At 35.0% G+C, this 16767-nt stretch overlaps 1 protein-coding gene across 3 annotated transcripts in view; it reads right to left on the reverse strand.

Moving 5' to 3' along the window:
- Positions 1-5275: 5275 nt before the first annotated feature.
- Positions 5276-16767, reverse strand: part of LOC125655838 (uncharacterized) — a 29077-nt gene continuing 17585 nt past the window's right edge. For all 3 annotated transcript variants that reach the window (XM_056149272.1, XM_056149277.1, XM_048886370.2), the window contains 5 exons: positions 15600-15739; positions 14917-15393; positions 11507-11608; positions 9696-9834; positions 5276-9233 (listed from right to left, as the gene is read on the reverse strand). In XM_056149272.1, coding sequence (XP_056005247.1) covers positions 9092-9233; positions 9696-9834; positions 11507-11608; positions 14917-15393; positions 15600-15739 — 1000 coding nt within the window. In that variant the 3' untranslated portion in view covers positions 5276-9091. The remainder of the gene's footprint in view (positions 9234-9695; positions 9835-11506; positions 11609-14916; positions 15394-15599; positions 15740-16767) is intronic.

Raw genomic sequence — 16767 nt, forward strand, 5'->3', positions numbered from 1 at the left:
TTAGTAGTCTGCTTCAATTTAAAAACTGATCATACACATGCGCAGAACAAGCGCTTGCATATCGAATCAGTTGAGAGATATAAACACCAAATGCAAGTGATCGTGGAATATTGCTACATAAATATGGGAAGTTGACGATGGAGAAGTTAAAATCATCCTGTTTGTCATAAAGTTGAGTTGTTAGTTTGCCGTTAATATCTACTTTCAATAAAATATTTAAGTATGGAACATAAATTAACGACTCTGTGCTGTCTTTTATTTCAAGTTCACTGGGATATATTGAATCAACATATGAATGAAAATTATTATTGTTAATAGCTAATACATTGTCGATATATTTAAATGTCGAATTGATTCCCACTGCAAGAGATTTTTGTCTTCTCGCGTAGAAGTTTTTGAATAAATTCTGCTTCATAGGAATATAAAAACAGGTCAGCTAACAAAGGAGCACAATTTGTGCCCATGGGGATTCCAACAGACTGTTGGAACACCTGATCACCAAAGACCACGAAGATATTGTCAATGAGGAACTCCAGCATATTTTTATTTCGACTTCTGAGTAATTGTAGGTGTAATCAGAGTGGCGTTTAACAAAGTAATTTTTTTGGATCACTGATCACTAGATAGGGATATTTGCGTTTTCGGTTTTTGTTGAAGACGCAACTGTCTATGATGTCAAAAAGTCGTCTTTAATTTATTGTGAGGAATGATCGTGGTCGTGGTCATACTGTTTGATGTTGTTGATTTGAGAAAAGTTTTGTGATTTCAAGTTTACTAAAAGTTGTTTAGAATTTTTTTTAGAATCCACATATGATTTATACCACCTTTGGCATATGTAGTTGCACAGTACGTTTGAAGTTTTTCCTTCACAGCTGTTTTATATTTGCGTGAGGAGCAAACATAGGGGATTGGTAGAGCACTTACTGGATCCAGCAATGTATCTTTGCTTGTAAGGATTTTTATAAAGTTTAGGAATCCAGTATAGGTACGGTAACTCATATTCATCCGATCCATTGACTGAGATATTAAATGTGTCTAAAACTGAGACATGGTTTTGAAGAATATCGACTTTTGAAAGGGCAGTTGGAGTATAGGTATGATTAATAAAAGCTGAAGTAATGCCAAGTTCGTTTAAAATACAGTTGTAATAATGAGCCTTATAAACAAAGACAATGTTGTTACAAGCTTTGAGAAGAATTGAAGATATCAAACAGTGGTCAATTTCATAAGTCCTGTAAGCAATAAAAATAGAGTTGGGCAAAAACGGACTCCTGGATATACCAGAGGTAGGATCAGGTGCCTAGGAGGAGTAAGCATCCCTTGCTACATAAATATGGGAAGGTCACAATGGAGAAGCTGAAATCATCCCGCTTGTCATAAAGTTGAATAGGTATATGCCAATATGATATCTAAGTAGGAAGCAGTATTAAGAGTAGGATAATCACATATCCCTGAACATTTAGAGGTGGGATCGGGTGTTGAGGAGTAAGCATCACACGTTGACGGATCACACCCACGGTGATCAAGTAAATGGAACAATCTATAAGCAAAAATCAATACATGTAAAAAAAAAAAAAAAAAAAAACACAAAAAAAACAACAACAACAACCAACAACACATATGCTATATGCAAGGTGAAGATAACGAACAGTGATCAATCTCATAACTCCTACAAGCAATACAAAATAGATAGTTTGGCAAACACGGACCCCTGGACACACCAGAGGTGGGATCAGGTGCCTAGGAGGAGTAAGCATCCCCTGTTGACCGGTCACACCCACTGTGAGCCCTATATCCTGATCAGGTAAACGAAGTTATATCTGAAACAATGACCAAAATTACCGATGTGATACCTTGAGTGAGCCGAAACGCTATTCCCCTGGTAGATACAAGGTGTCTGACAGAATATCATTATTACAACGATTTAAACATTCATACTTTTTAAGTTTTCTGGACATTTATATTTACCAAACCAGTGATGAACTTAACATACCATTCATAAATTTTAATGAAATTTACTGTATAATACATTGTACTACAAGTGCACTACGTGTTTGGATATGCAATACGATGTCGAGCAACCTTGGCTTGTGTTTAGAAGGTAAGGCAATATTTTCTCAATAATGGACAAATGAGGGTTAGTTTTCAAATTGGTTCAAATATGTTGTGTTTCCAAAACATCTTCGATTGGTTAGTGCCAGAATACGTTACAAAGCTCTACATAATTCCAATTTAATGAAATAATGAATAGATGAATGTTCATAATTGGTTAGTGCAAGTGGTAGACCGCCGGGTTCCTGTTTTATGAAGGCGTTGAAACTTTGTTCACCATCCCTACTCACAAATAACTACATGGAAAAAAATATCTAGGTCTTCTACGTGATACTTTGCTCCGATAATGAAGTCACTAATGATAATCAACACCCTCTTCAAGATATGTCATTATGAAAGATCGGTTGAGTAATTGACTTTCTCTAATTATGTTGTGGTAAACAATGGATGAAATCAACAAATGTTGAAATACATTATGCATCTGTATATATCATACCTCTTTCTTAATACATGTACAATTTTATGATCCATACCGTCTCATCACAGCATCTGAACTTGTGATACAGGGACCAAAAATGTCCACATTTTTGTAAAGGTACAACTATTGAGCCACTCAGTAATGAGGAATATGATCAGAAGTACAAAGATAAAGAATTTTAAATGTGTTGTCACTTCAAGATTCATACTGCTAGAACGTGAGGCTTTAACATGACTTTGGGCCATGGATTCTGCAATTTATATAAGAAACGTCCCAGCTCATTATTACGATGAACTCAGTTTAGTTCCTTATTATGACAATCTAACCAGTTTGATATTTGGTGTACACGAGTCAAGAATATGAAATGGTGCATTTTCGATCAATTAATCAAAAAGTATCACCCTTAACCAGAACCCATGACCAATGGACCTTGAGTTACATACCTTTAATCAGGGTTTCTTCGATCAATAGTATTCAACTAGTTTGCTCGCTTGAAATACAGGAGTCAAAAAATTAATAGTATATTTCACTATATGAATCATGGAGATCCACCCTAGACCGTGACGTCACCACTGGCCAAGGAACTATGAATTGTAAAACATCATTGCTCATCATGACTATAAACGCATTGTGTCTGGTACATGGACTTAAGTAAACAAGGTTGGTCATTATTATAAACATAGCATAAGTTTTAAGGGTTTGGTGCTACCATTCAGTCCTCTGGGGGTACATCTCACCTCACTGATGCTACATGCAATATTCAATAAACATTTGCCTACTGATATATGGGATGAAGTAAAGTGTTTAAATTGTAAAACAGGACAGATCACAACGTGAAAAAATCGGATCGCAATAGGTAATAAAACCATACCCATTAATCCCATAAATTCCTGTAAAGAATACAAAATTAAGAGTAAGGGGAACATGGACCCCTGGACATACCATAGGTTGGAATAGGTGCATAGGAGGAGTAAGCATCCGCTGTCGACCGATCACACCCGCCGTGAACCCTGTATCTTAATAAGGTAAATGGAGTAACTCGTAGTCAAAATCGGTGTGTAAAGAACGGCCTAACAATTGGTAGAAACATATCAAACAGAATTTGCTCCATTGACAGGTTGTATTTGGAAATTATATCGTTATAACGACTATAGGATTTCCAAAACGTTGACTTTAAACGAAACCGTTGACACCTCTGTAACATGAACTCATTTGTCAGTAGCCTGTCTCGATTTAAAAACCGATCGTACGCAGAACATGCTTTTACGAATCGAATAAGCCTGGTCTTTTATTTATCGGTAGTGTAAAGTGTTGAAAATTATGTGGTAGTATGAGTAATAAGACATTCCTACTAGGTGTGGTTAGTGGGTTAACCCTTTAGCTCGATTACTAGTGCTGGACTTGTGTGACAGGGACCAGAGTTCAAATCCCATCAAAGACATGTTTCTGTTACAATTATAAGTTTTTGTTTTTATCAAAGAAAAGTTTTGCGATTTCAAATTTACTAAATGTTCTTTCGATTTTATTTAGAATCCACATTTGAGCCATTCCAAGCACACACACCCCTTACGTGAATTTTTTTCGAAAATTGCAAAAACTAATTAGACAGCCAGAAAGAGCATACCCAAAAATGATTTACACTGTAAGTGTAATCTAAAAAGGCCCCCCAAAAACCAAGGCTGTCTATCAGAAAGCTATGTCAAATTGAAATTTAAAGATTTGATTGTGACGTCATATATTTTCTAAGATTTACGTTACGGTGGAGTGAAATATTATACATATATACTTTTTTTATTTGCTTTGTCAAACATTTCTACTAGATATATTATTCAACACGGTAGAGACAACCTCCTCTACATGTTCAGCCATTTAGTGCACTAATTACGTCATACAAAAGGGGAAGGTCATAGATAGGAGTAACCATTGTAGTCAATTTATTAAGGTCACGTCTTTAACTTATATCTCAGTTACACTTTCTATAAGTTAAAGATATATCTCTTTAACTTTGAGAGGTATCTCTTAAAGTTAAAGAGATATATCTTTTTTGAATAAAGAGTAAAACGGTTTGTCATAAATATGTATTATTATTCTGATAATCTCTTGATTAATCGGTATACATACGCAGCATTTTAACTTCGGCCCAGTGGTTTAGTGACCATGAAATTCACATATGCATACAAATAAGGACAGATAATGAGCTTAATTATCTAGACTAGCTTTGAATAAATGGTAAGGTCAATGCAATATGTACGAATCATGACCTTCTTTAGAAAAGATGGACATACATGTATATGCTTAGGTCATGTTTGTCATCAGATAAGTCTGTTGGTAGATTCATTGGAAGATAAAATAATACTGATACTATTCCACAGATAACAGGAAAACCTGATAGTTATGAAACTTCTTAGTCCAAATGTTCATGACTAATAGATGAGACTGATAGGCCTTTCTTATTTTAATATATTCACTAAATATTGTGTTATTTAAAACTAGAGATCTCTTTTAATGGTAGCCATCAACATTCATCAGGTTGGTCATCGTCCATAGGTCAAATTTCTGGGTAAAAGGTGACCTCCTTTCCATAAATAGGCTTAATGTTCTTGGAAGATGGCAATGTACATGTATATACAGTAAACAAACTTATGATGAGTTCATGCTTACAGCGCAGCGATATTCATTCCCTGTAATTTTAAAACACATTTTGAACTAATTGGATAACGAATAAAACATTTTTGTCTGAAGCACTTTGTTATATTCATTGTTTATTGTATATTCGAATTTTTAATGCATAGCAAAATTGATACACATGTGCAAATTACATGTATTAAGATACTGCATCATTTCTCAAAGATTGCACCATATTCTATATTAGAATGAACAGTGACTTTTTGCTGTGTCAATATTTTAAATAGCATTTAAAGAAGAAATGTTATAACCTATGACTATACATACATTAGATTTACACTCAGAAGTAAAATATGTGTAAATTTACATTGATGCATTAGGAATGAAATTACCAAAATGATTGATGATACATCACAAAACAAATACAATCACACAACATTTATTTTACAATACCATAACATGAAAATATAAATGTAGTCATATTCAACATTCCATTGGTCTAAGTAGAGCACCAAGATACATGTAAATCCGACATGTCATATCTTATGCAAGGACGGAAACAGGATGGTGCATACTAAATATACCGATATCAAGAAACATTAATATAAATTAGAGGTGCCAGCATGATACAAATACAGACATTCAAATATTTGAAAGTTCATAATATGAAAATAACAGAGAGTGCAAATGAAACCAAAATAGAATATCATAGTACATGTAGTGTACTTCTTTTCTAGAGTCAGTTGTGAAGAAAAATTAATTATATACACTATTAATTACTGTAGAAGTGCATGGAAATTAATCATTAAGTTACTAATTACTTGTTGAAGATAACAAAGAGTGATCAATCTCATAACTCCTATAAGTAATACAAAATAAAGAGTTGGGTAAACATGGATCCCAGGAGTGCATGGACATACCAGAGGTGGGATCAGGTGTCTAGGAGGGGGGGGGGGGGGTAAAGCATCCCTTGTCGACCTGTCACTCCCACTGCCCCATGTCTTGATCAGGTAAATCAGAAAGATGGAATGATAATGACCGACAGAAAGGGGTAAGTGCACCTTAAGCATTTTATGGCAGGAAATAAAATTGACCATTCCTTAATTGAGACATGTAAATGGTGACTATCTTTCTGTGTCTGTGCCAATGACTTTAACCTGGTGTGAACGTCAGTAAGATCACACATTTCCATCCTGACTTATGGCAAGTATATAAAGTCATTGACATTGGGTATGATATATATACAAGAGGCTCACGGGCCTTATCATTCACCTGAGTACTAGTGAAAAGTATCACTACCAAGAGCTATGAAATCTAGAAAAAAAATTCCTATTCTGAATATCTAAAATAAATTCTAATGTTCAGCAACAGTATAAAACAAGATGTGTTTTTAAAACTACAATGCCCACAAAAGTGCATACACTGATGAAAGGCTTTACATAATATAATATGTGTATCAACATTAAAAAAATATGACTAATCTGGTCCCATCCTAAGAGTCAAATCCCTGGGTTGTGAAATTCAACATTTTTTGTACATCCTTTTCTGCAATTCCTAATAATGCATTTAGATTTTATGCAGTATCAGCAAACTTAAAGAAGTCCTTCAAATCATTATTATAATTTTGACACTACTCTGAAACCCAACCCTTACCCCTAGGATCATGCAATTTACAATTTTGGTAAAGGACTACCTTCTCCTTCTAAATATCAATTTAGTTTCAATTTAGTATCAATAGCACTAAAGAAGATGTTATTTAAGTGTTTTACACATAAACACTATATACATGTCCTAAGTTTGCCCCTGCCATGGGGTCAAAACCCCTACCCCAGGGATCATAAAATTTACAATTTCGGTAGAGGCCTTCCTGCTCTACATCATTATGCATTTAGTTTTTCTTGCACATGTGCAGTTCTAGAAAAGAAGATATTTGAAAACTGGTCAATTATGGGCAGTTTTTGTCCCGCCCCTAAGGCCCCAGGGTTGAAGGAGCCCTGAAATTTACAATTTATGTGTCCCTTGTCCCAAGGATGCTTCATACCAAATTTGAAAAGAATTGGAATAGTAGTTATCAAGAAGAAGTTAAAAATGTTCAATTATTAACGCATGACGACAACCAATACGCAAATTTCCGAGTTGCTCAATAGTTCTTTCCCTTTGTGGAACTCTTACGCATAGTGAGACGCAAAACATACTATCGACCATAAGCGGTGGGTACAAATGCTAATCGCTGCCTTGATATATTTCCTAAAGGCCAATTATCAGACATCATGCAACCACCCAAACTGCAGGGACACACAATATTAGTAAGTCTATCAGTATTTGATAATAAAATAGCTCAAACAAAAATCGATAATCACCCTTTTTCCTTGATCAAAATATCACTTACAAGTACACTCTGAAGAGGAAATAAAAAATAATTTCATATTTAATTTAATGGGCTAATTCAATCAAATATTATTCTTGATATGGTCAGTTTAATGTATACCAATGGCTGATTTAAACAAAATTTACACTTTCATTACTTTTATCTGTATTAACATACATGTAGCTAGTCTATAGTATATGTATACATCTTGTACCCACCCAAGTGTTCAACAGAACACTGAATGTACCTCTATCACAGAACAAACTGCAGTTATACATTTGACAAGAAATTGATAAATTTTCAGGTTTATAGATTTCGAGATACACTAGTATGTACGATTAAATCATAAAGTGATTCCTTGCAACTCTCGCTTGATTGGTGCCAGAATGCATTAGAGACATTGGATAGTTGCAATTTAAATGATAGCGGATAAAAATTAATTTTGGCTAGTAAAGCTGTCCAATTTTACAAAGGTTTGTTTATAAAGGTTACCCTTAAGTGCATTGTGGTTAACAATGCATTAAATTGAAAATTGTGAGATTTTTTTTGGCATATATGCACTTTTTCTATCACTTTTCTATATCAAATGCACCTGTCAAAAATCTGGTGAAATTATATGCTTGCAAATTTCTTACTGTGTACACATGTGTATTTATATAAAACGTACAAACATGTGAACCAGAAGACATTTACATTTCTCACATTATCACCAGTGTGAGATCGACTTTACCCATGTGAGACAGCCATGTGAGATTTTTCTGTCTCACACTGCTGTGACGTCATTTGATTGTGACGTCATATATTTTCTATGATTTACGTTACACGGTGAAGATTTACGTTACACGGTGAAATAAAATTATTTTGCTTTGTTATCTTTAAATCTTAATGTGTATAGCTTTCTGTTGGACAACCTTGGGTTTTTTAGTTTACACTTACAGTGTAAACCATTTTCGGGTATGCTCTTTCTGTCTATCTAATTAATTTTTGCATCGAAGTTGAAATGAGGATTTTGATAATTTAGAATTTTCTCAAAGCTCCCAAATTTATGCACTAAACTGTAGGTAAAATGTGAGAAAAATAATCCTTCATTATTTACTCGTGTGGGATAGGGAAATTCCATCTCTGGAACAAGATTCGCTGTCTAGGACTCGGCAAAGCCTCGTCCTAGACTGTGAATCTTGTCCCCTCGGTGGAATTTCCCTATCCCACACTCGTACTAATGAAGGATTCTATTATTCTTCCAGGAAAACTAAATGATTAAGAAAGGGAAATTGTATACTAGTATATCATGACCAATTATAGTCACAAATTTTTTTTTTACTTCATGATTTCAGACGATTTGGCACCCCAAAAAATGAAATGCCTCAAAATTACATGAAATCAAATGTCTCCAGCCTTATAACAGATTCTGAAAAGGTGTAAAAATATATATCTGAACTCTGTCTCTATAATTAGTAACAGGCATCTTTTACAGAAATGTACAGCACATTTTACACTATGCAAGACATTAGAATTTACAATGGCTTAAATGGAGTGGTTACACCTTGTCTTTACACATTGCTTTACCACTAAGACATGGGGGTCTTTAAAAACTGCATCTCTGAGGAAAGAATATCAGTGATGTGGATGCACTTTTTGGCCAGATCTCCGCCCATCCTCTTCAGTGCAAGTTCTGCTGCTTCTCTCACAGACTTAATGGGATCATTCCTCCTGCAAGCAAACCATACACAAATAAAGATATATTGGACTCAGAATTGAATGGTGTGTCTTTTTAGAAATAAAACAGTGAAAATCTTTGAAAAGATAACTGATATGTTGCTCCAAGAGCTTGCAACCTATCATGTAAGTCATTGTTAGTCATTGTATCTCTTTTAGTTTGCAATAGATATGCATTGTTTTTTGAATAGTTAGAATTTGAATAAAATAATATCCACAATCCCAAGCATGCAGTCATTTTCTCATGTAATTTACAGTGTTTGTGAACTTTTCATAAAGTTTTTGTAGAATCACACCCATTAATCTAGAGTAGAGTTTTTTTCGGGTGTGTTTGCTGTCAATGGAATTGCAATACTTTGACAGAGTAGTATATTATTTCAAAGTTCTTTGTACACAAATAGGTACATAATTATCTTTTCGGCTACTAGAGCTAAACAATGAATAAACTAATCTCACCATCGGTCAGCTACAGCTTGCTCACTCTTTCCCCCTGCTTTCAAATAACCCAGAGCCAAGCAGGCACTTTCTCTCACCAGACGATCATCATCCTCCAACATTCCAATAATCTTCTCCACAGTGATCTTCTGTGCTCTCCCTGTAACAAGGAATAAAATGACAACAGCTAGGTCCAATGATCTAGCTAGCTACTAAAGGAGAAATGTGTATACATATGCCGCTTTCAGAGTAGGACATAAAAGCTGTAATTCTTTCACATGTTTACATTAAAGTAATAGATTTACCGGACTTGGTGAATTTGCTTCACTTAACTTACTGAATTTGCCCATGCATTTTGATGAAATGATTTGATTTAGTTAACTTACTATGGCTAACTTACCGTGCCTATCTTCCTTGATTTCAATCTCTCTACAAGTTCTTTACTTACCTTGACTTGGGCAATCTCTCTACAAGTTCTTTACTTACCTTGACTCGGTCAATCTCTCTACAAGTTCTTTACTTACCTTGACTCGGTCAATCTCTCTACAAGTTCTTTACTTACCTTGACTTGGGCAATCTCTCTACAAGTTCTTTACTTACCTTGACTCGGTCAATCTCTCTACAAGTTCTTTACTTACCTTGACCCGGTCAATCTCTCTACAAGTTCTTTACTTACCTTGACTTGGTCAATCTCTCTACAAGTTCTTTACTTACCTTGACTCGGTCAATCTCTCTACAAGTTCTTTACTTACCTTGACTCGGTCAATCTCTCTACAAGTTCTTTACTTACCTTGACTTGGTCAATCTCTCTACAAGTTCTTTACTTACCTTGACCCGGTCAATCTCTCTACAAGTTCTTTACTTACCTTGACTTGGTCAATCTCTCTACAAGTTCTTTATTTACCTTGACTCGGTCAATCTCTCTACAAGTTCTTTACTTACCTTGACTCGGTCAATCTCTCTAATAGTTCTTCACTTACCTTGACTCGGTCAATCTCTCTACAAGTTCTTTACTTACCTTGACTCGGTCAATCTCTCTACAAGTTCTTTACTTACCTTGACTCGGTCAATCTCTCTACAAGTTCTTTACTTACCTTGACTCGGTCAATCTCTCTACAAGTTCTTTACTTACCTTGACTTGGTCAATCTCTCTACAAGTTCTTTATTTACCTTGACTCGGTCAATCTCTCTACAAGTTCTTTACTTACCTTGACTTGGTCAATCTCTCTACAAGTTCTTGACTTACCTTGACTCGGTCAATCTCTCTACAAGTTCTTGACTTACCTTGACTCGGTCAATCTCTCTAATAGTTCTTCACTTACCTTGACTCGGTCAATCTCTCTACAAGTTCTTTACTTACCTTGACTCGGTCAATCTCTCTACAAGTTCTTTACTTACCTTGACTTGGGCAATCTCTCTACAAGTTCTTTACTTACCTTGACTTGGGCAATCTCTCTACAAGTTCTTTACTTACCTTGACTTGGGCAATCTCTCTACAAGTTCTTTACTTACCTTGACTCGGTCAATCTCTCTACAAGTTCTTTACTTACCTTGACTCGGTCAATCTCTCTACAAGTTCTTTACTTACCTTGACTCGGTCAATCTCTCTACAAGTTCTTTACTTACCTTGACTCGGTCAATCTCTCTACAAGTTCTTTACTTACCTTGACTTGGTCAATCTATCTAGAAGTAGTTTAACTTACCTGACTTGACTGGTACTTTGACTAATTGACTTGAGTTGGCTAGAATTATTGCAGTAAACCTAGATGACTTGAACAGTATGTTTTTCATCCTATCACCTGCATTCAAGAAGTCTTATTTCATCAACTTACCTGACTTGGCCAAAGCTATCGTGGCGATTGCCCTGATGTTTGGATCTTCATCTTTTAACATTTCTGTCAGTCCACTAATCACTGCCGGGAAGCAAAACTCTCCTGTAACATTAAACATTTAATAACTATCCTGTAACATTAAACATTTAATAACTCTCCTGTAACATTAAACATTTAATAACTCTCATGTAACATTAAACATTTAATAACTCTCATGTAACATTAAACATTTAATAACTCTCCTGTAACATTAAACATTTAATAACTCTCCTGTAACATTAAACATTTAATAACTCTCCTGTAACATTAAACATCTAATATTGTTGATATCTGCTACTAACTTGTGATAAGTCTATTTAAATGAACTACTATAAAAAACATCACACAAATTCCAATAAAACTTGGTGTATCTTAGAAGGGCTATAAATGCCCCTGGTAGGGCCATTCATAACTATGAAATACAAATGCATTACTAATATTGCTTAAATGTCATATCAAAATAGCCTTCTACAACCCCTGCATTTGCACAATTATGGACCAGTCCATACATATCTAATTCCTGCACCTTGACCATTAATTGATTACATTAATGGATGATGAGACACAAAGTCTATCATACAATAGTAGGGTCAGTAAACAGATTTCATACCTTCCGACTTTATAACCATATGACATTATCTAGAATCATGAAAGAACCTTAAATAGATCACTAACAAAATTAGATCATGCATAATGAGTATTTATTGTTACTTTGTTTAAGTTATGGTCTGGATGCAATTCTCAACAAGAGTACCATAAATGGTAAATAATACAGCCATGAGAAGGTTATATATTGGGTGATTTTATTATAATAATACAGCCATGAGAAGGTTATATTTAGGGTGTTTTTATTATAATAATACAGCCATGAGAAGGTTATATTTAGGGTGTTTTTATTATAATAATACAGCCATGAGAAGGTTATATATAGTGTGTTTTTATTATAATAATACAGCCATGAGAAGGTTATATTTAGGGTGTTTTTATTATAATAATACAGCCATGAGAAGGTTATATTTAGGGTGTTTTTATTATAATAATACAGCCATGAGAAGGTTATATTTAGGGTGTTTTTATTATAATAATACAGCCATGAGAAGGTTATATATAGTGTGTTTTTATTATAATAATACAGCCATGAGAAGGTTATATTTAGGGTGTTTTTATTATAATAATACAGCCATGAGAAGGTTATATTTAGGGTGTTTTTATTATAATAATACACCATGAGAAGGTTATATTTAGGGTGTTTTTATTATAATAATACAGTCATGAGAAGGTTATATTTAGGATGTTTTTATTACAATAATACAGCCATGAGAAGGTTATATATAGGGTGTTTTTATTATAATAATACAGCCATGAGAAGGTTATATTTAGGGTGTTTTTATTACAATAATACAGCCATGAGAAGGTTATATCTAGGGTGTTTTTATTACAATAATACAGCCATGAGAAGGTTATATTTAGGGTGTTTTTATTAAAACGTTTTTGTTTTGTGACTTTGGCTAAAATTTCAGGAGTTATAGAACATTACTTTTAAGGTGTCCTCTAACCTACATTGTATACAGTGAGGAGTGTCCTCTAACCTACATTGTATACAGTAAGAAGTGACCTCTAACCTAGATTGTATACAGTAAGGAGTATCCTCTAACCTAGATTGTATACAGTGAGGGGTGACCTCTAACCTAGATTGTATACAGTGAGGGGTGACCTCTAACCTAGATTGTATACAGTGAGGGGTGACCTCTAACCTAGATTCTATACAGTGAGGAGTGACCTCTAACCTAGATTGTATACAGTGAGGGGTGACCTCTAACCTAGATTGTATACAGTAAGGAGTATCCTCTAACCTAGATTGTATACAGTGAGGAGTGACCTCTAACTTAGATTCTATACAGTGAGGAGTGTCCTCTAACCTAGATTGTATACAGTGAGGAATATCCTCTAGCCTAGATTGTATACAGTGAGGAATGTCCTCTAACTTAGATTGTATACAGTGAGGAGTGTCCTCTAACCTAGATTCTATACAGTAAGGAGTATCCTCTAGCCTAGATTGTATACAGTGAGGAGTGACCTCTAACCTAGATTGTATACAGTGAGGAGTGACCTCTAACCTAGATTCTATACAGTGAGGAGCATCCTCTAACCTAGATTGTATACAGTAAGGAGTATCCTCTAACCTAGATTGTATACAGTGAGGAGTGACTTCTAACCTAGATTGTATACAGTGAAGAGTGTCCTCTAACCTAGATTGTATACAGTGAGGAATGTCCTCTAGCCTAGATTGTATACAGTGAGGAGTGACCTCTAACCTAGATTGTATACAGTGAGGAGTGTCCTCTAACCTAGATTGTATACAGTGAGGAATGTCATCTAGCCTAGATTCAATACAGTGAGGAGTGTCCTCTAACCTAGATTCTATACAGTAAGGAGTATCCTCCAACCTAGATTGTATACAGTGAGGAGTGACCTCTAACCTAGATTGTATACAGTGAGGAGTGTTCTCTAACCTAGATTGTATACAGTAAGGAGTGACCTCTAACCTAGATTCTATACAGTGAGGAGTGACCTCTATCCTAGATTGTATACAGTGAGGGGTGACCTCTAACCTAGATTGTATACAGTAAGGAGCATCCTCTAACCTAGATTGTATACAGTAAGGAGTATCCTCTAACCTAGATTGTATACAGTGAGGAGTGACCTCTAACTTAGATTCTATACAGTGAGGAGTGTCCTCTAACCTAGATTGTATACAGTGAGGAGTGTCCTCTAACCTAGATTGTATACAGTGAGGAGTGTCCTCTAACCTAGATTGTATACAGTGAGGAGTGACCTCTAACCTAGATTGTATACAGTAAGGGGTGACCTCTAACTTAGATTCTATACAGTGAGGAGTGTCCTCTAACCTAGATTGTATACAGTGAGGAGTGACCTCTAACCTAGATTGTATACAGTGAGGAGTGACCTCTAACCTGGATTGTATACAGTGAGGAATGTCCTCTAACCTAGATTGTATACAGTGAGGAGTGACCTCTAACCTAGATTGTACACAGTGAGGAGTGACCTCTAACCTAGATTCTATACAGTAAGGAGTATCCTCTAACCTAGATTGTATACAGTGAGGGGTGACCTCTAACCTAGATTCTATACAGTGAGGAGTGACCTTTAACCTAGATTGTATACAGTGAGGAGTGACCTCTAACCTAGATTGTATACAGTGAGGAGTGTTCTCTAACCTAGATTGTATACAGTAAGGAGTATCCTCTAACCTAGATTGTATACAGTAAGGAGTGACCTCTAACCTAGATTCTATACAGTGAGGAGTGACCTCTATCCTAGATTGTATACAGGGAAGAGTGACCTCTAACCTAGCTTTTGTACAGTGATGAGTCGCAATGTGCTGTCCATGTTAAAGACTTCTCTCATGGCGTGGTATCCTTTGGCGTACTGTGCCAGTCGATGGTAAAACCTGTGGGGGTCAGCATCAGGATTTCCTTCACAGAACTGGTTGTATGTTGCTTTTTTAAGAGACTTGTTTAACATAAAGATATCTTTGTAGATGAGATTTACAAACAGCTTCCACTCCTCCTCTGTGTAAGTCTTTGCAATCTTCTCCTTGTATTCTACTTCGAATTTCTTTTTAAAGTCTACCCATGTCACCTCGGACTTGTCACCGAAGGCCCTATCCCAAAAGTCATAGCTGAGCATGCTACCGTCAGACTTTCGGACATTTTGAGATTTATTTCCTGGTTCAGATGATTCATCCTCATTATCTTCATCTTCATCAGAATCAACATTTAACCTGTCATGGACATTTATATTCATGCCATGGAACTGAATTGTGCCTAGAGATGAACAAAACACAAATCAGTCAAATTTTTGATTTTCTGTCACAGTGACTATGACAAAGAAATCTAAAACTTCTTTTGAAATAAGAATATTTGCCACATAAAATCTGATTAACCAGTTATTCAATTAGCATTAAAAACAACCTAGATGATAAGTAACCAGCAACATTCTATTTGTAATATATGTTGCAGTTGTGTCTTACTGTCATCAAATTCCCCAATCTCTGCTTCGTCTTTTTCATTAATCACCTTCCCCATGGAAATTAATAAAGCGGGCATATTCTGTTCATATAGTTCCTCTTTGAAAAAGAATGTCCAGTTGATCTTAGCCAACATCAGCTTCCTACAATTGATGCATAAATGGACTGATTCACCTTTTTTGAAAAAAAAATGTTAATTTTTCTAACGTTAAACATTGAAAATATAACTAATTTGAAGTTGACAGCCAAAATTGTGACCTTTTTAATGCAAAATTTTAGCCTCACCTCTGTGTTATGTAAACAGGACACGAGCCTTGTTTATATTTACGAAACAGTGGAATGTTAATTTGTAATTCAAAACATCCTCATATTGCAGTCACAAATTCAACTTTTAAATGGCACAGTTTACCTAAAGAATACTTGAAATGTGATAGACATTATAAACTTAATAGATAAATAACCATACATTTTCAAAACTTTGGAAACAATAACACACCTCAATCTTTATTTACACAACAAATAATGCACTCTCTATAATAGACTTCTGTCATAATGTACAACCCAATTTTTAGAAACCTTTTAAACAGACTAAGACTGTAGATTTTGATCATTAAGGAGGTGTGCTACACCAGAGAAATTTGATGTAGATGAAAAGTGGAGGATATGTACAAAAATATTTTGAAGTTGAAAAATTTCAAATTTACTTTATTTTGTCAAAAAATACAGTTTTAGTAGAAGGTAATCTGAAAAAAAATTTAAAACCCCTGCTGGACTCGTACCTGCGACCTACAGGTCAGCAGTCGGTATTCTAACCTACTGAGCTACTCGGCTAGGTATCTAACTGGAAAAGGAAAAGTCAAATATTGCTGATATCGATTTTTTCATCCATGTTTTTAAAGGAAGTCAGCCATTATGACGATGTAGAGTACTACCTTAAAAGTGAAAGATAAAAATTTGGGGAAAATCATGAATCAGTCCCTTTAATATTCCAAATATACTTCCTACAGTTGTTACATATATACTAACAAAAATATATAATGGTCTGTTGTGCCAAAGGTCCCAGGCCTAAAGGTTATAAAACTATTTTGAGCATGTTTTCATACTCAATTGCAGACTCGAACTCTGTTCACTAAATCATACTCATACTCAAAAGAGAAGATTATAAAATTTT

This window comes from Ostrea edulis, chromosome 1 (genome assembly GCF_947568905.1).
Source record: "Ostrea edulis chromosome 1, xbOstEdul1.1, whole genome shotgun sequence".
Taxonomy (NCBI): domain Eukaryota; kingdom Metazoa; phylum Mollusca; class Bivalvia; order Ostreida; family Ostreidae; genus Ostrea; species Ostrea edulis.